Source organism: Coregonus lavaretus (assembly GCF_964263955.1).
Source record: "Coregonus lavaretus genome assembly, chromosome: 13".
Taxonomy (NCBI): Eukaryota; Metazoa; Chordata; class Actinopteri; order Salmoniformes; family Salmonidae; genus Coregonus; species Coregonus lavaretus.
In genome coordinates this window covers 7,953,039-7,970,301 of record NC_140000.1, presented here as the reverse complement: position 1 = coordinate 7,970,301, position 17,263 = coordinate 7,953,039, and the positions used below count along the sequence as shown (strand labels likewise).

The 17,263-nt window shown below is 46.9% G+C and overlaps 2 protein-coding genes across 5 annotated transcripts in view; one reads left to right on the top strand and one right to left on the bottom strand.

Moving 5' to 3' along the window:
* Positions 1-17,263, bottom strand: part of LOC311139557 (disintegrin and metalloproteinase domain-containing protein 22-like) — a gene marked incomplete at its 5' end in the record, with an annotated part of 76,585 nt that overhangs the window by 16,067 nt on the left and 43,255 nt on the right. Inside the window, 3 exon segments of the mRNA XM_084174450.1 lie at positions 271-340; positions 11,126-11,189; positions 15,371-15,453. Coding sequence (XP_084030576.1) covers positions 271-340; positions 11,126-11,189; positions 15,371-15,453 — 217 coding nt within the window.
* On the top strand, positions 470-4,259 carry LOC311139558 (claudin-12-like). Of its 4 annotated transcripts, none has more exons than XM_084174453.1 (3): positions 470-636; positions 1,536-1,793; positions 1,948-4,259. In XM_084174453.1, exons 2-3 carry the CDS (start codon positions 1,575-1,577, stop codon positions 2,752-2,754), a joined length of 1,026 nt encoding a protein of 341 aa, XP_084030579.1. In that variant the 5' UTR covers positions 470-636; positions 1,536-1,574; the 3' UTR covers positions 2,755-4,259. The 4 variants fall into 4 exon arrangements, with proteins under 4 accessions (XP_084030579.1, XP_084030578.1, XP_084030577.1 ...); XM_084174452.1 differs by having other exon boundaries at positions 470-903; positions 1,531-1,793; XM_084174451.1 differs by having other exon boundaries at positions 471-636; positions 1,531-1,793.

Here is a 17,263-nt window from a genome sequence, read left to right as displayed (position 1 = left end):
GTAAGTCGCTCTCACTAACTGTAAGTCGCTCTGGATAAGAGCGTCTGCTAAATGACTTAAATGTAAATGTAAATGCTTATGCATTTCTATTGGCCTAAGGCTCTGATACAGGATATTGGCTCAGCTGCAACTCATGGTAACCAATCAGATTGTGTGGCCATAACTAACAGTTTTGCAATATTTATTTATTTATTTATCCGTTATCCAATAGTTCGTTAATTTATGTTACTTCCAATCCACCCCTCATAACTCTTACAGCAGATATCTTACCATTAGGAAGGTAGTAAGCTGCTGCCTCCTGTCCTGCTGATTTATAGATCATGTGGATCTGGACGTCACCCTGCAAGACATAAGAAAGAAAGGCGGAGGGTTATCATTCATTTTTTTCTCTATAAAAAATTAATAATCATCCAACCATGTATATTCATATTAATTTAATCAAGTGCGCTGTCTGTCATCAGACAGTGTGAATATGAACGCGCGGGTGACGTCATGTTCTCTTGCCAACCACGGGGACGCGCAAGAAGCGAGTGCGCTGCGGACGGGGAACTGCTCTGGAACTGAAAAACTCAACAACAAACTGGAATAGCTGCGGTTTCTCTCTAATAAACGCGTTAAAATTACAGAAATCAAAAGGTATGAAGTTCGACCTCTCTTTTTGATAGTCAGTTGAGCTTCTGTGAGCTCTAGCGTTTAGCTAGCTAGCTAGTTCCATCTTTTCGACAATGCAGGGCGCAACAGGTTTCTAGCTAATGCTAATTTATTATTATTAGCTAGCTAGTTAGTCAGCTGGTTAATGATTAGCTAGTTTGTATCAACATTGTTTGAACAACTGCATGTAGAAGACATCACAGCTAAATTACATATCCACAACTTCACAAGCATACGGGGAGAACAACTCAAGTAAGTTAGTAGGCTAACTAGCTAATTTAATGCTAGCTAGCTGAGCACTGACTACACACACACACAGTCACTACTGAATTCTTAATAGATGCCTGCCATGTTATGCCAGTCTGCTCAGTAGAACATCCACACAGTAACGTTATATTCCAGCGCTGTAAACATAGAGAGTCAGTTACACATTGGTAAATAACTGGTTGTACTTTGAGACAATTGAGTTTAATGGATTGAGAAGCATTATGGTACGGTAGTAAAAGTAGACTAGTCTATTGTCCATTGTTTTTTTCTGGACAGCCCCTATTGTGGAGTAGTACTACAGTACTTGCCTAATAGGCTTAGTTTGTAAGTGTCTGAGTTCCAATGAAATGAGAGCATTGTTTTCAGTCACATGCAGATTCTAGGTCAGCTGTGTTAGTGAATAGGAACATATGAGGGGTTTGCCCGTAGCTGGGTCACCCCCCCATTGGCATAAACTTCAATGCTGGTTTCAAGAGTACAGTGTAATGCTGTGGATTGTTGTCAAGCAGAAAGGGCTCCCTACCATGCAGAATAGGAAATACTCTGTCACATATTTATATTCAGAACTAAACAGGCCCTTTTTCATTTTCCCTTTCTCTCTTTATCCAAAAGAATAGGAAGTCCTCTGTTGACATCACTTCCTGTCTGCGGTGGCTATGTCGTGCCGGGACATCCACGCCACCAATGCCTTCTCCTTTATCATCGCCTTCATCTCCGTGGGCGGCATCGCTGTGGCGACGCTGATCCCACAGTGGCGAGTGACACAACTTGTCACCTTCAACAAAAATGCCAAGAACATCAGCGTCTACGACGGCCTGTGGGCAAAGTGTGTGAAACAAGATGGCTACTCTGGCTGCTACTACTACGACTCAGAGGTATGGGTCTGATGATCGCACATGTAATGATTGCACAGTCATAAGGACATACAGTATCCCATATTCCCCCCATATAGTGCACTATACAGGAAACAGGGTGCCATTTGAGATTTGCATAAATTATTTATCATTTATTCCTTCCTTCTCCCCACAGTGGTATTCTAAAGTGGACCAGTTGGACCTGAGACTGCTCCAGTTCTGCCTGCCGACTGGGCTACTGTTTGGCTCCCTGGCCCTGGTGCTGTGTATGGCAGGCATGTCTAAGACCTGCTGCTGCTCTGATAAGCCTGAGACAGACATCAAGAGTACCCGCTGTCTGGTCAACAGCGCAGGCTGCCACCTAGTGGCCGGGATGTTCCTGTTCCTGGGCGGGGCCATCGCCCTGGCGCCATCCGTGTGGTTCTTGTTCCGGACCAAGGAGATGAACATCAAGTTCGACCGCATCTTCTCCGACGGGTTCGCGGTCTACGTGGCCATCGGCTGTTCCGGCGGCCTCATGCTCGCCGCCCTGCTGATGTTCATGTGGTACTGCATGTGTAAGAAGCTGCCCTCTCCCTTCTGGCTGCCTCTACCCACCATCCCCAACTCCCTCTCCACCCAGCCCCTCACTGCCAACGGGTACCCCCCCTCCCCCGTCTACGGCCCCCCTCAGACCTTCCCTCCACAGGGATATGCCCCCACTGTGATGGATGCCCAGCCCTACGCGCCCTCCCAGGGCTACCCTCAGAGCGTAGCCCCCCCTGCCCTGCAGCCCCAGCAGGTCTATTTGTCCCAGATGTCAGCCCCGGGTGGGTATGGGTCAGAGATGGGGGTGAACCAGGCTTACAGCTACACCCCGTCCCAGAGTTATGCCCCCTCTCAGGTGGGCTACGCCCCCAGCTACGTAGGCCACCGCTACTCAACACGCTCACGCATGTCTGGCATAGAGATAGACATCCCTGTTCTAACACAAGGCCTCTGAGGGAGGGAGAGAGGGCTGATGCGAGAACACTGAGTCCTGGTTCCGTTTAGCTGTCCTGGCCCCTGTAAAGGGTGTGTACAGTCAGTGCAATAAGAATGAAGGATATGACTGTTGGTCAGTCTGCACTAGAAATACAACTCTACTCTGTCACTCAACCATCACTGCACTGCTAGACACAGTTTAGTATTATGGTTTGTATTCAGGCTCCACGTCTGGTTAAAGGACACCAGAGATGCCCCATAATGAAGTCTGAATTCACTATTACATTTTGATTGAAAACAATATTTTCTAATCACACCTATTTGTACATCTCTTCTCAATGTAAATCTGCTTGAAACCTGCTTCTACACTGTATACGGAGTTCACTAATATTTAAACCACTAAGAAATGAACAAAACTTAACTTTAACCATAAGGTAAGTTGATGTAGGAGGTAAAAGAGACACTAACTGACTAATGTGCTGATGTCTTTATGTTGTGCCGGTGTTGTTTAATGAGTGTTGTTCATATTGTTGGTCTGTGAAGCAGCACATTACTGCAGTGGCTTGTTCAGAACAGCCATATTACGTTGCTTAGTTATCCTGTGTTTGTTGTACTAATGCTGAGAATACTTTTGTATGCTAGTTTTATACACATGCTGTTGTTTTTGGGCTTTGGAGATATTATAATATGCTGTAACGTGAGATGACATGGGAATGTCCAAATGACTCACATCCTGTTTACCCATCAACAGTACAGCAGCGGCTCTAAGGCCATTACTTTTTATATGTAGACATAAATTAGATAATTTTTTATCTAATTCACATATCATGATGCCACTGTATATCAATCAAATGTATAAAGCCCTTTTTACATGTCACAAAGTGCTATATCATGAAGGTAGTTGTTGAACTCAGTCCTCTGTTAGAGTGCCTGGGCGATATGATTGGACCAGAACACATACTGCTGCTCTGTGCCCCTGACTGCTACTCAGACCATAGGAATGTCAAAATGAAAATCTTATTTTAGCTCCGGTACAGTGCCATCATCTGTCGTCTGTTCTTTTTGTTACATTGTAAGAGTCTACACTGAGCTGTGTAAGCTAACATCGAGCTACTCTTGTTTCCGCTTCATTCATCCACTACTGTCATTGATTTCACATGAAGGGGAAGGGTGGGTACACTACACTGTAACATCACATTCCATTGGCTATGCTGGCTCTAAAATGGTAGAACACTGACAATGCACTGGGCTTTTTATGATTCTACAATCTAAAGAGGATTATGTGATTTATGTTGCATTCTACCCTAAACACTAGTTTCTTATATACCAAACTGTCCTCTAACTCATGTGTTGACTTCATCTTAAATACCCTTTGTATCAGCTGTAACGTATCCGACATGCTCTCTCTGTTGCAGTACTGTATGTACAGTCTAATGGTCTTATCTCTATGTAAAATATATTTGTTCACCGGACCTTTTTCTCTATAAAACTTTAATCTAATTAAACTGTATCAGTGTTCCTCGCCACGGCTGACGATGACTAATACTGGTGTCACAGTACCACCAGAGATGTATTTACCGTTACTAAGTACTTAACATGATTAACAGGGCTAGAGAAAGGCCACACTAAAATGAATTGCCTGTTTGGAGTCATCACCTGTTTGGAGTCATTTAGCCAGCTGGCCTGGCGTGCTGTGATTTGAACTGGGTGAACCTGTTCAGCCAAAAGGCTGAGAATCTGAGAGACCGAGAGGGCTGGTTGAGATGGAGCTGGGTTTATCTTTCAGGCAGATTGGATTACAAGCAGCAGGGTAATGGGTTGTTTCCGGTCCTCAGGGTTAGTGCTGTGTCAGCTGGTTATTGCTCCACTTTGGCACTTTATTGATCAGTCAGAGTAGTGATTAATGGGCTATAAGGTCTGTTCACCTGGCTTCCCAGCAGGACATCCCAATAGTGTAACGAATAGTCTCCTCGTAGCCTCGCCTTGATCTGCACTGATATGTTATAGGCTGGATAGGTCCCTGTAACCCACCCAATGGGCTTTTCACCTGTCCAGTTCTTTCAGATTTACATTTTAGTCATTTAGCAGATGCTCTTATACATTTTCATATTGATCAGTGGAAATGTAGGAAATGAGACAAGGAGAGAAAGCCAATCTAAACTATTGAGGTCTGTATGTATTAGTTGCTAATTGAAAGACAGGGATGGAAATTAGGCACTTTGTGGCCTTCAGGAATAGAACGTGAATCTAAAAGCATTTATCAGAAACATTATTTACAGTCTAATAGGCTATGATTCGTACAAATTCTAGGGAGCAGTGTTGTTGGTTGGAGGGTTGCAGTCAGTGATACAGTACATGGAAATATAGGGCTTAGTAAAACCTGACAGCACTTTTAAAATTTTCAGTTTTTCTCTCCAGGTCCGCTGATGATTCAGCACTTTGTTATTATTCATTGATTCAGAGCTGGTGATGACAGCATGCTGCCTCGTCTTTGACACACACACACACACACACACACAGCCCCGTCTGACCCCAGGGAGTCGCTGTCACATCTTGGGGTGACAGACGCGACAGACACAGTGAACCGCGAGCGTTAGCAACCCGCCGAGAGGCTAGCTGTCACCGAAGGCTGAGGAGACCAACGGATTTCTGACACCGCAAGGTACCCTAAGAACTGTTCCCTGGCTACACTCTTCTGAACCAAGACAGACATATTGTTCTGGTAACCCTGGCTCCACTCTTCTGAACCAAGACAGACATATTGTTCTGGTAACCCTGCCTCTACTCTTCTGAACCAAGACAGACATATTGTTCTGGTAAGTACTGAAGCAGCATGAAGAGCAGAAACGAGAGCTTAGTTAACATTCTGGTAGCAAAGACAATGAGGAGTTGAGTGGGTTTCTTCCAACCTGAGGGAGTTAGTCCCTGCCACTGATAACGTGGTGTTTCCTTTAGGGACTGGGCCTGAATAGAACACTGTGTAATAACAGTATGAACAAACACTACACCAGTACTATTTAAAACCAGTGCTAACATGTGCCTTGAGAATGGACTTGAACCAGCAACCATGCTATAAAGGTCTGCCATAAAGGTCCAGACCTCTTGGGAGCACTCACACGCAGGGAGGCCTAAACCCACTCAACTTTTGTCCATAGAGAACAGCTTTCTCCACATCAGTGCAGGCAGAAACAACCAGAGAGCTATCTTTATCATTATACACAGTCTTTGATGAGTGAGCTCTCTCCATTGTGTTACAAAGTCTTTGATGTGAGTGTCACGTCCTGGGACCCCCTAAGGACAGACAGACACCATCTCTCATCATCCCACAGTCACTCTTCACACCAACCAGTATTCTGTGTCATCTCACTCTTTCATGTTGCCAATGTGATTAGTGGTGGATCGCAAACCTAAATGTTGCCGTTCATGTCAATGTGATGGTAGATTTCTATACAGAACAGAACTGACAGATCAATCTGTATCATGTCTGTTAGTTATTATTCTGATTCATGAATGCATGTGTATACATTAATATGTTGTTTCATTTCGGAATATGTGAGCTATGTTGAATAATGTTTTGTACACATGAATATGCTGGTTATTGTTTGGACTTTGTTTAACAAAAACATTAATCTAAAATGAATGCTGTATAATGTTCTCTTGTCCAATTGTCTTTGTTTCCTGATTAATCCCTTTCTGGTGAGGTAGGATAGCAGTTTTTTGGGGGGACAACCGCCTACAAACACACACACACTCCACGGGGTGTGTGTGTCGTGAGTAGGATTAGGGGTCTCACACAGATGGGCCTCAGATATCCTTGGACAAAAGAACAGGGCGTGTCCCTGGTTGCTGGGGGAGACCGTATCTCGGATGAATGAATATAGAGTAGGGGGGCAGCACCCCTTTCATTCAGGCTTAGGAGTTCCAAGGATTCTTCCTGTGTGTGTGTAGCATTAGAATGAAGGGGGTTGGCTAAAGGCCACAAAGGATCCCCCTACTCCTCAACCCCCCTCACCACCACTACCCTCCCCTCCAAGCCTACATTCAAACCTCCATCCTCCTCATTCAAAGGCTACCAGCTTCACCCCCCTCTCTCCCCTCCCTTCTTCACACCCTCACCACCACATCTCCATCAAACCCCATCCCCCACACCAGCCCTGGCCCCAGCACAGCCTTAGGGACTGGGTATTCTGGGATGTCCTGGGCACAGAGAGGGAATCCAATGAGCATCCCCAATGAGACGACTGGTTCTTTGTAAGCCAGCCAATCCACCATCCAGGAAGGGCTGTTTTTGGAATGTTACATTCTGTGATGCTGATCACCACAACCTTTCTAAGTGATCTGAGTACTAACAGCACATAGATGTACACAATCCAGACAGACACCATTACGGTGCACCCATGAAGTATCACAAGGGAGAGACAACCATGTCTATACATTCTGTTAATCATATTTCTATGCAAAGGAGAGGAGTGCCCAAACATGGACGCTTTAATTCACATTCCCTATCATAACATCCATCTTCTATTGAGACAGGCAGTGCAGGGTGGTGCAGGTGGGGGCAGGGCAGGGGGTGGCACAACCGTGAGAGCCAGACATATGGTGTTCTCTACAAAGACAACTCAGCATAAACTCCCTCCTACAAACAAACATGCACAAACAGATTTTTCTGCGGCAGCAGCATCTAGGAGAGAACCGATCCCAGAATCCCAGTCTCAACATCCTGCCCAAATAGAGCCACTTTAGTCAGCCTCTTGGCTCCCTTCCTGCAGCCTGGCTCCCTGGCTCTGGTTCCTCTTGGCTCCCTTCCTACTGCCTGGCTCCCTGGCTCTGGTTCCTCTTGGCTCCCTTCCTGCTGCCTGGCTCCCTGGCTCTGGTTCTTCTTGGCTCCCTTCCTACTGCCTGGCTTAGTGGTTCTGGTTCCTCTTGGCTGCCTTCCTACTGCCTGGCTTAGTGGTTCTGGTTCCCCGTGTGGTGAATTATTATTAATGAACTGTAGAGTTTAATGGACTATGAGGTAGAACTGGGTTAATCAAGAGCATAGAGTTAGATTTCTTTGTTACTGGGCCAGGAATTGAATTGGGTCATTTTACTGTGTGTGTGGGGTTTGTGCATGTTTCAAGGATTTAGGGCCTTGTCATGGTTAAACTAAACATGAGTGTGTGTGCAAGACAGGGGAGTGAGTGATTGGTTGGAGTACTATGTGCATAATGAAAGTCGAGTTTCACTCTCCTGAGTGGCGCAGTGGTCTAAGGCACTGCATCGCAGTGCTAACTGTGCCACTAGAGATCCTGGTTCGAATCCAGGCTCTGTCGCAGCCGGCCGCGACCGGGAGACTCATGGGCGGCGCACAATTGGCCCAGGGTAGGGGAGGGAATGGCCGGCAGGGATGTAGCTCAGTTGATAGAGCATGGCGTTTGCAACGCCAGGGTTGTGGGTTCGATTCCCACGGGGGGCCAGTATAAAAAAATAAATTAAAAAAATGTATTCACTAACTGTAAGTCGCTCTGGATAAGAGCGTCTGCTAAATGACGTAAATGTAAATGAGTTTAGCCGCCCTCAGAGACAAAGGAAGTGGGTGGAGCAGGAAACTGAAGAGGGGACTATATAAGATGGAGGGAGAGAGTAAGAGGGGGTTCCAATCTGCAGATTGACCTGGCTTTGTTGAATTAAAAATAAAGTAATTCTTGATGCAACAAAAACTCTGTAAGACCTTTGATTTTTAATAAAGTATAGTGGTTATTTTCCACAACACTCTTGGCTGCCTTCCTACTGCCTGGCTTAGTGGTTCTGGTTCCTCTTGGCTGCCTTCCTACTGCCTGGCTTAGTGGTTCTGGTTCCTCTTGGCTGCCTTCCTACTGCCTGGCTTAGTGGTTCTGGTTCCTCTTGGCTGCCTTCCTACTGCCTGGCTTAGTGGTTCTGGTTCCTCTTGGCTGCCTTCCTACTGCCTGGCTTAGTGGTTCTGGTTCCTCTTGGCTGCCTTCCTACTGCCTGGCTTAGTGGTTCTGGTTCCTCTTGGCTGCCTTCCTACTGCCTGGCTTAGTGGTTCTGGTTCCATCCAGGTGGAAGGAGGGCAGATGGGTTAGCCATATGGAGACAGGAGTTATGCTGCCACACACACACCCACACACACACACAGAAACACACACTGCCATGCCATCTCCGTGTTATAACCGTCACCTCCAACCGGATCATATCACCGGATCAGCCAGGCGTCAGCTTGGAAGCTGTTTGCCCGCTTGCTGTGTGTGAACACATCTTGGGTTTTAGATGTGTCTGGGTCTACCATTATTTTCTAAGTAGACAAAACTCCATGTGAAGAGCTCTGTAAACTAGATTGACTCACAGTTGTGTAAATACTTTATTCTAAAACAGACTGGCTGACAGACAGGTACACAGAGAGATGTACTGTATATATACATAATATGACATTTGAAATGTCTTTATTCTTTTGGAACTTCTGAGTGTAATGTTTACTGTTAATTTTTATTGTTTATTTCACTTTTGTTTACTATCTACTTCACTTGCTTTGACAATGTTAACATACGTTTCCCATGCCAATAAAGCCCTTAAATTGAATTGAGAGCTGCGGGCATGTTTACCTAACACTACTGCCTGAGAGCATCTGAGAACACACACACACACACACACACACACACACACACACACACACTGAAGCAGGGTGAAGGAAAACACTAAAAATAAACTTTAAAAAACACTGTCTGCTGACAGAGGGTGTACAAACAGAATGCTGCAGAGAGGATGCAAGTACAGCAGTGTCTGTGTCTGTGGGTGTGGGTGAGTGTGTGTCTGTGTATCAAACTTGGCATGCAGGGCAGGGAGGGCACTACTTGATCTTTCCAGCAGGCATCTGTGTGTCTGTGTGACAAGCCACTCAGAATGAACTGCACACCAAGCAGACTGTCAGAGAGAGTGAGAGAGAGAGAGAGAGAGAGAGAGAGAGAGTAGCCCCAAGACGGCAGATGTATCTGGCTCCAAGCCCAGAAACTGACAGCCGACACTGGGCTTGAGAGCAGCACAGCATTGCCTTGTCCTGGAGTAAGGATGCTAATGGCTAACAACGTATAGATGACACACACTGCAAGCTTACTGCTTGCAAGATAAGCCAAAATTTTTTTTTACATTTTACGTTATTTAGCAGACGCTCTTATCCAGAGCGACTTACAGGAGCAATTAGGGTTAAGTGCCTTGCTTAAGGGCACATCGACAGATTTTTCACCTAGTCGGCTCGGGGATTAGAACCAGCGACCTTTCGGTTACTGGCACAACGCTCTTAACCACTAAGCTACCTGCCGCCCTAAAGATGTCAACATTGGATGTACTGTATGTGTGTGTGACTAGCAGAGCGCTGCAGGGATTTTCTGAGTTAAGAGATCTTGGAGCGCAATTTTCCCTAATTCTCCCACTCACTCCCTTGCTTCAATAATTCAGTCCCTCCAGGAAGACTACAGAGGAATGACAGAGGGAGAGAAGGAGGAGAGGAAGATAGGGAGGGAAGGATGAAGGAGGCTGCTAAAGCAGATGTGTCACAAATCCACAGGGTCCAAGTGTTGATGTTCATTTATGTTTCTCTCTCTCCCTTCCTCTATCCTTCCCTTCTCCTCCCTGACTCATTTCACACCTCCTCTTCTCATGTTCCTCTCTCCTCCTCACCACAGGCCCTAAACCTGTCATATGGATAGGAATTTTAAGAAGGCGGCTCTCTATGCCAGAAGCACACACACACACACACACACACACACACACACATTTCTATATGTGCTTTTAAATGGATAGTCGGTGGCTCAATGACTGGATGTCTATGGGAACAGCTAGCATGTCATTGCGCTAACGCTAGTAGTAATTCATCCCCCACCCAACCCTTGCCGCCACTGCTGAAAAAAATCCTAGGGGAAACACTGCACACAAACAAATATACCCTTCTTCCCTTCCTGATTACCTCCACCCTAAGCACACACACACACAGAAGAAAAAGTGTCTCTCACATCAACACATCAGAATCAGTGCTTGGCCTTCTCTCTCAGGGCGACAGATGCTGCTTTAAACCATCAACTCTCCCTTATCAATACAACCATATACTGTTTTATATCCCTCTATTCCTCATTATCTAATTGGCTGGTCAGCTCTGCTCTGTCCTTAGTGATCGCTAGCGGATAATCTCTCTGCTCTGGAGTCAATGTTAATTATGGGACGTGTAATGTAAGGGTAAGTCTGCTGTGTGATCTGCATTCACGGTCCGGTCTGCAAGACCCTCTAATCCCATTCAGTCCAGATGACTACTATTACACAGTATGCGTGCGTGTATGTGCGTGCGTGCGTGTGTGTGCGTGTGTGAATGGATGGCCAAGGCCAGGCTTAGCCGAGGTACTCACGCTGACGCCGTCCTTTCCTCCAGGCTCGATCATGTAGGTGTGATTCCCATCAAAGAACATCCCACTGAGAGAGAAAGAGAGAGAGAAATAGATCAATATGGCCACCAGTCATTGCAGAAGTAAACAAGATGGATGCCAGCACTCTCTCTCCTCTCTACAATAACTGATGAGGACTGTGTGTGTGTCTGTAGTGGCACTAAGAGGGATAGGTGTCTATGGATGGTTTATACTGGTATATCACAGGAGGCTGCTGAGGGGAGGACGGCTCATAATAATGGCTGGAACGGAGCAAATGGAATGGCATCAAACACCTGGAAACCATGTGTTTGATGTACCATCCATAGACATGTACCAATATAAAGACATGTACCACACAGGAGGTTGGTGGCACCTTAATTGTGGAGGACTGGCTCGTGGTACATCAAACACTACTAACTAACACTTCTAACCAACACTACTAACCAACACTTCTAACTAACACTAGCCTTAACCCCCACCTTTAGGCCTTTCTCCATCAAGGAAAACAGTCTGTAATATTGTCTTGGTTCGGTCAGATCAAATATAGACCATAAAATGGTGCAATCTGCAATGACTGGATATTGATATACGATATAGGGTGTATTCTCTGCTGCCTTCAACACTATCTGCAATACAGTATTACTGTGAAGAAGTGCCATGGCAGTGATTGTGATGGGAATGAAAAGGTCAAGCACAACGGAGAGGTCAACTAGAAGGTATGAAAATGTATGCACTCACTAACTGTAAGTCGCTCTGGATAAGAGCGTCTGCTAAATGACTAAAATGTAAATGTAAATGGTGTATTTCTAAAACAGTAACTCTGGTTTACTACACATACACACACAGACAGACAGACACACACACACAGACAGACACACACACACACACACACACACACACACAGACACACACAGACACACACACAGGAAGAATAGGTAGACGTCCTCTGTAGTGACCTCCGTGTGTCATTACGGGCAGTAATCATCTTAAACGCTCACAGATCAATTTCCCATCCAGCATATATGTGAAGGTCCCCTTGTCCCTGCAAACTAGGCTGAGAGGTGTGTGTGTGTGTGTGTGTGTGTGTGTGCGTGCGTGCAGGCTGACGTGCGACTGTGAAGCGGACATCATCAATTAACTTTATCTGAAGCTTTTTAGGAGATTGCTCAGGTCAAAGTGTGTACTATAGGAATGAGGGTAAACACACACACACACACACACACACACACACACACACACACACAAACACACACCTCACATCCAGGCTGGGATGATGCTCCACATACAGAGTTCACCTTCAGCACCAACTGTCTCTGCCAGACACTACACACACACATACACAGAGGCACACACACACACACTCTCTCTGAGCATATAGATCAGGCTGCTATGATGGGACTGTCAAGGCCTTATTGGGAGTTCACTGACCTTATGTCTAACGCGGATGGGTCAGCACACACACACACACACAGTTATATGGAGACGAAATATCACCCAGGACAGAAGACAGATTGCCTGATCCACCATCCTGATCTCACGAGCTTACACACAATGATCAGGCTAGGAGAGATAGGGTCAGGATGGTGGATCAGGCTAGGAGAGATAGGGTCAGGATGGTGGATCAGGCTAGGAGAGATAATAGATAGGGTCAGGATGGTGGATCAGGCTAGGAGAGATAGGGTCAGGATGGTGGATCAGGAGAGAGAGGGTGGTCAGGATGATGGAACAGGCTAGGAGAGAGAGGGTGGTCAGGATGGCTAGGAGAGAGAGAGTGGTCAGGATGGTGGATCAGGCTAGAAGAGAGAGGGTGGTCAGGATGGTGGATCAGGCTAGGAGATCCCTCCTCCTCTCTCTCGCCCTCCTTTTCTCTCACCCTTTCTCCCCTTCCATCAGTCGTTCATCTTGCTGAGAAATGGATATAGAAGAGGTGCATCTCTCTGACTGACACAGGTGTGTGTTTCTTCTGAGTGTGTGTGTGTGTTTCCTCTGCATTCGAGACTCCCAATACTGTCAGATATATCCCAATACAGTCACACACAACAGAAGAAGAGAGAGAGGGTGGTCAGGATGGTGGATCAGGCTAGGAGAGAGAGGGTGGTCAGGATGGATCAGGCTAGGAGAGAGAGGGTGGTCAGGATAGATCAGGCTAGGAGAGAGAGGGTGGTCAGGATGGATCAGGCTAGGAGAGAGAGGGTGGTCAGGATAGATCAGGCTAGGAGAGAGAGGGTGGTCAGGATGGATCAGGCTAGGAGAGAGAGGGTGGTCAGGATGGATCAGGCTAGGAGAGAGAGGGTGGTCAGGATAGATCAGGCTAGGAGAGAGAGTGTGGTCAGGATGATGGATCAGGCTAGGAGAGAGAGGGTGGTCAGGATGGTGGATCAGGCTAGGAGAGAGAGGGTGGTCAGGGTGGTGGATCAGGCTAGAAGAGAGAGGGTGGTAGATCAGGCTAGGAGAGAGAGGGTGGTCAGGGTGGTGGATCAGGCTAGGAGAGAGAGGGTGGTCAGGATGGTGGATCAGGCTAGGAGAGAGAGGGTGGTCAGGATGGTGGATCAGGCTAGGAGAGAGAGGGTGGTCAGGGTGGTGGATCAGGCTAGAAGAGAGAGGGTGGTAGATCAGGCTAGGAGAGAGAGGGTGTGTGGAAGTGTGAGATAGTTGGTATGTGACTCTAGTTAAAACGGTACCTTCCATGGTGACGATCAAAAAAGTTTGTGTGTGTGTCTGTAAACAGTAACACACTCGTGGTCACACTGTCACAATGTGCTTTTTCATTTTGTTTCACCATCAAGTGCTACATGAAGAACAGCTTTCTCTGTGTCTCATGGTGTATGGTTTATAGCCTGATACACACTGGGACAGGTACATTACATTGAGTCCCATCCCTTCTCCGGCTGTTAATGTTATATTGCAGCACGACAGGGTGTGTGTATATGTGTGTGTGTATGTGAAGGCAAGGCAGGATGTACATTATGGTAAAGACCTGACTCAGCATAAGAGAAATACTCTGAGCGCTCTCTCTCTCTCTCTCCCTCCTTCTCGCTCTCTCCCTCCTTCTCTCTCTCTCTCTCCCTCCCTCCTTCTCTCTCTCGCTCCCTCCTCTCTCTCTCACTCCCTCCATCTCTCTCCCTCTCCCTCCTTCTCTCTCTCCCTCCCTCCTCCTCTCTCTCTCTCTCCCTCCTCCTCTCTCTCTCCCTCCTTTTCTCTCACCCTTTCTCCCCTTCCATCAGTCGTTCATCTTGCTGAGAAATGGATATAGAAGAGGTGCATCTCTCTGACTGACACAGGTGTGTGTTTCTTCTGAGTGTGTGTGTGTGTTTCCTCTGCATTCGAGACTCCCAATACTGTCAGATATATCCCAATACAGTCACACACAACACACACACACACACACCTCCCTGCAGGGCTTTCTCCAGCTGACCCATCTCTCTCTCAGAGAAAGCTTTAGAGCACAACTAAAAATACCAGCGGGAGAAACAGAGACGTCCCACAGGACAATGCTGCAGGGAGGAGAGAGAGAGAGGATGGAGATGAGAGAGGATGGAGATTGAGAGAGAGAGAGAGGAGGGGGGGAGAGAGAGAGAGAGAGAGAGAGAAAGAAAGAGGGAGGGAGAGAGAGAGGAGGGGGAGAGAGAGAGAGAGAGAGAGAGAGAGAGAGAGAGAGAGAGAGAGAGAGAGAGAGAGAGAGAGAAAGAAAGAAAGAAAGAAAGAAAGAAAGAGGGAGGGAGAGAGAGGAGAGAGAGAGAGGATGGAGATGAGAGAGAGAGAGAGAGAGGGGAGAGAGAGAGAGAGGGAGAGAGAGAGAGAGAGAGAGAGAGAGAGAGAGAGAGAGGAGAGAGGGGTGTTTATGTGCGAACAGAAAGAGAAATAAAGTATGACTGTATGTGTATGTTGAGGTGGTTGGTAGCATCAAGCTACCCAAATGGTGCGCCCTGGTGTTCAATTCAGCTCCCTGTAAGAGCCTTGGGATCAGGCCCAGGTGGGACCAACACAACATAAAGGAAACTGGCTCTGAGTGGCGGCCATTGTGTGTCATGACTGGACCACACACACACACACACACACACACACAAGCACCCAATATCAACAGAGAGAGAGAGAGAGAGATCAGCTAGTCTGCAATAATTATACTGGCATAATGCCTAAATGGGATAATTGCTATTTAGGCCTGAGACTGGAACACAGGGGGAAGGGAACACTGATGCGAGGAAAACACACACACAGAATACTCACTGCAGGCCATGGCAGGTGGAGAGGGCCACGAAGGATTCAGGGATGTCCTGCACTCTCCCCTGGTAATAACAATGTTCTCCTCCCTGAGAGAGAGAGAGAGAGAGAGAGAGAGAGAGAGAGAGAGAGAGAGAGAGAGAGAGAGAGAGAGAGAGAGAGAGAGAGAGAGAGAGAGAGAGAGAGAGAGAGAGAGAGAGAGAGAGAGAGAGAGAGAGAGAGAGAGAGAGAGGGATAGAGAGAGAGAGAGAGAGAGAGAGAGGGATAGAAAGAGAGAGAGAGGGATAGAAAGAGAGAGAGAGAGGGATAGAAGAGAGAGAGAGAGGGATAGAAAGAGAGAAAATGAGAGTGACAGATTATTAACACAACTGTCAGTGACATAGAGGATGGTAACTTTACATTTTAGTCATTTAGCAGACGCTCTTATCCAGAGCGACTTACAGTTAGTGAGTGCATACATTTTCATACTGGCCCCCCTGGGAAACGAACCCACAACCTTGGCGTTGCAAGCGCCATGCTCTACCAACTGAGCTACACGGGGCCTACTTTAGAGCCAATCCAACCTCCTGCCCAGAAACAACCAAAGATGTCAGCAATGTGTTAAAATGTGGATCTACTACCATCCATTTAAACACATATCCACTCCTTACAGATCAACACGAGTGCCGCTTTTCTTTCTGGACAGGGTCATTGTCCCTACCACATACCTATGATGAAAATTACAGGCCTCTCTCATCTTTTTAAGTGGGAGAACTTGCACAATTGGTGGCTGACTAAATACTTTTTTCCCCCACTGTATATACACGTACTGTACATACTGTACACACACATTGCTGCACACTCTGAACAAAGAGCAATCTATCACAGAGCATTCACCCTTAGATCCCGAGACTGAAGTAATCTATCACAGAGTATTTGCTCACACAGACCAAGTGGTGTCTGTGAATACTAATATGTTTGACAGAATCAAGACTACACGCAGGGACGTGTGTGTCTCAAATCAAAGTTTTTGGTTGCGTACACAGATTTGCAGATGTTATCGCAGGTGCAGTGGGGGCTCAACTAGGTTAGATGCATCCCTTGAACACATTTAATGATCGGAGAGGAAGATCTTCTCCTCCTCACTCCTCCTCTCATCCCTCTAGCCTATCTTAACCTTTCTCTTGTTTCTCTCATCAGATCATCTACTGACAGGAAGCCACAGCAATGATCGACCCCCTCTCCCCCTCAATGTCTCTCTCTCCCTCCCCCTCAATGTCTCCCTCCCCCTCCCCCTCAATGTATCTCTCTCCCTCCCCCTCCATGTCTCTCTCCCTCCCCCTCCATGTCTCTCTACCCCTCCCCCTCAATGTCTCTCTGCCTCCCCCTCCATGTCTCTCTCTCCCTCCCCCTCCATGTCTCTCTCTCCCTCCCCCTCCATGTCTCTCTCTCCCTCCCCCTCCATGTCTCTCTCTCCATCTCTCTGGCTTTTTCAAACCACAGAGTGCTTAGGGCCATTCTGCTGCGTTAGTCTGCATGTGCGTGTGTCTGGTACATGAAGCCATATTTATTCATATAGATTTGTATGATGTCTAAGTGCTGTCTCTTCCTGGTCCATTTATCCTGGTCTAACTGCCATTAGACAGGAAGCCGGCCTCTCAGATGGAAAACAGCTTTTATCACTGGATCAATTCCTGCACTACACCCTCCCCTGGGCTGGACACTGGGAGGCAGCTCTGTACTGCCCTGCTGCACACCACAACACTCTCCCTCTACCACAACACTCTCTCTACCACAACTCACTCTCTCTCTACCACAACTCACTCTCTCTCTACCACAACACTCTCTCTCTACCACAACTCACTCTCTCTACCACAACTCACTCTCTCTCTACCACAACTCACTCTCTCTCTACCACAA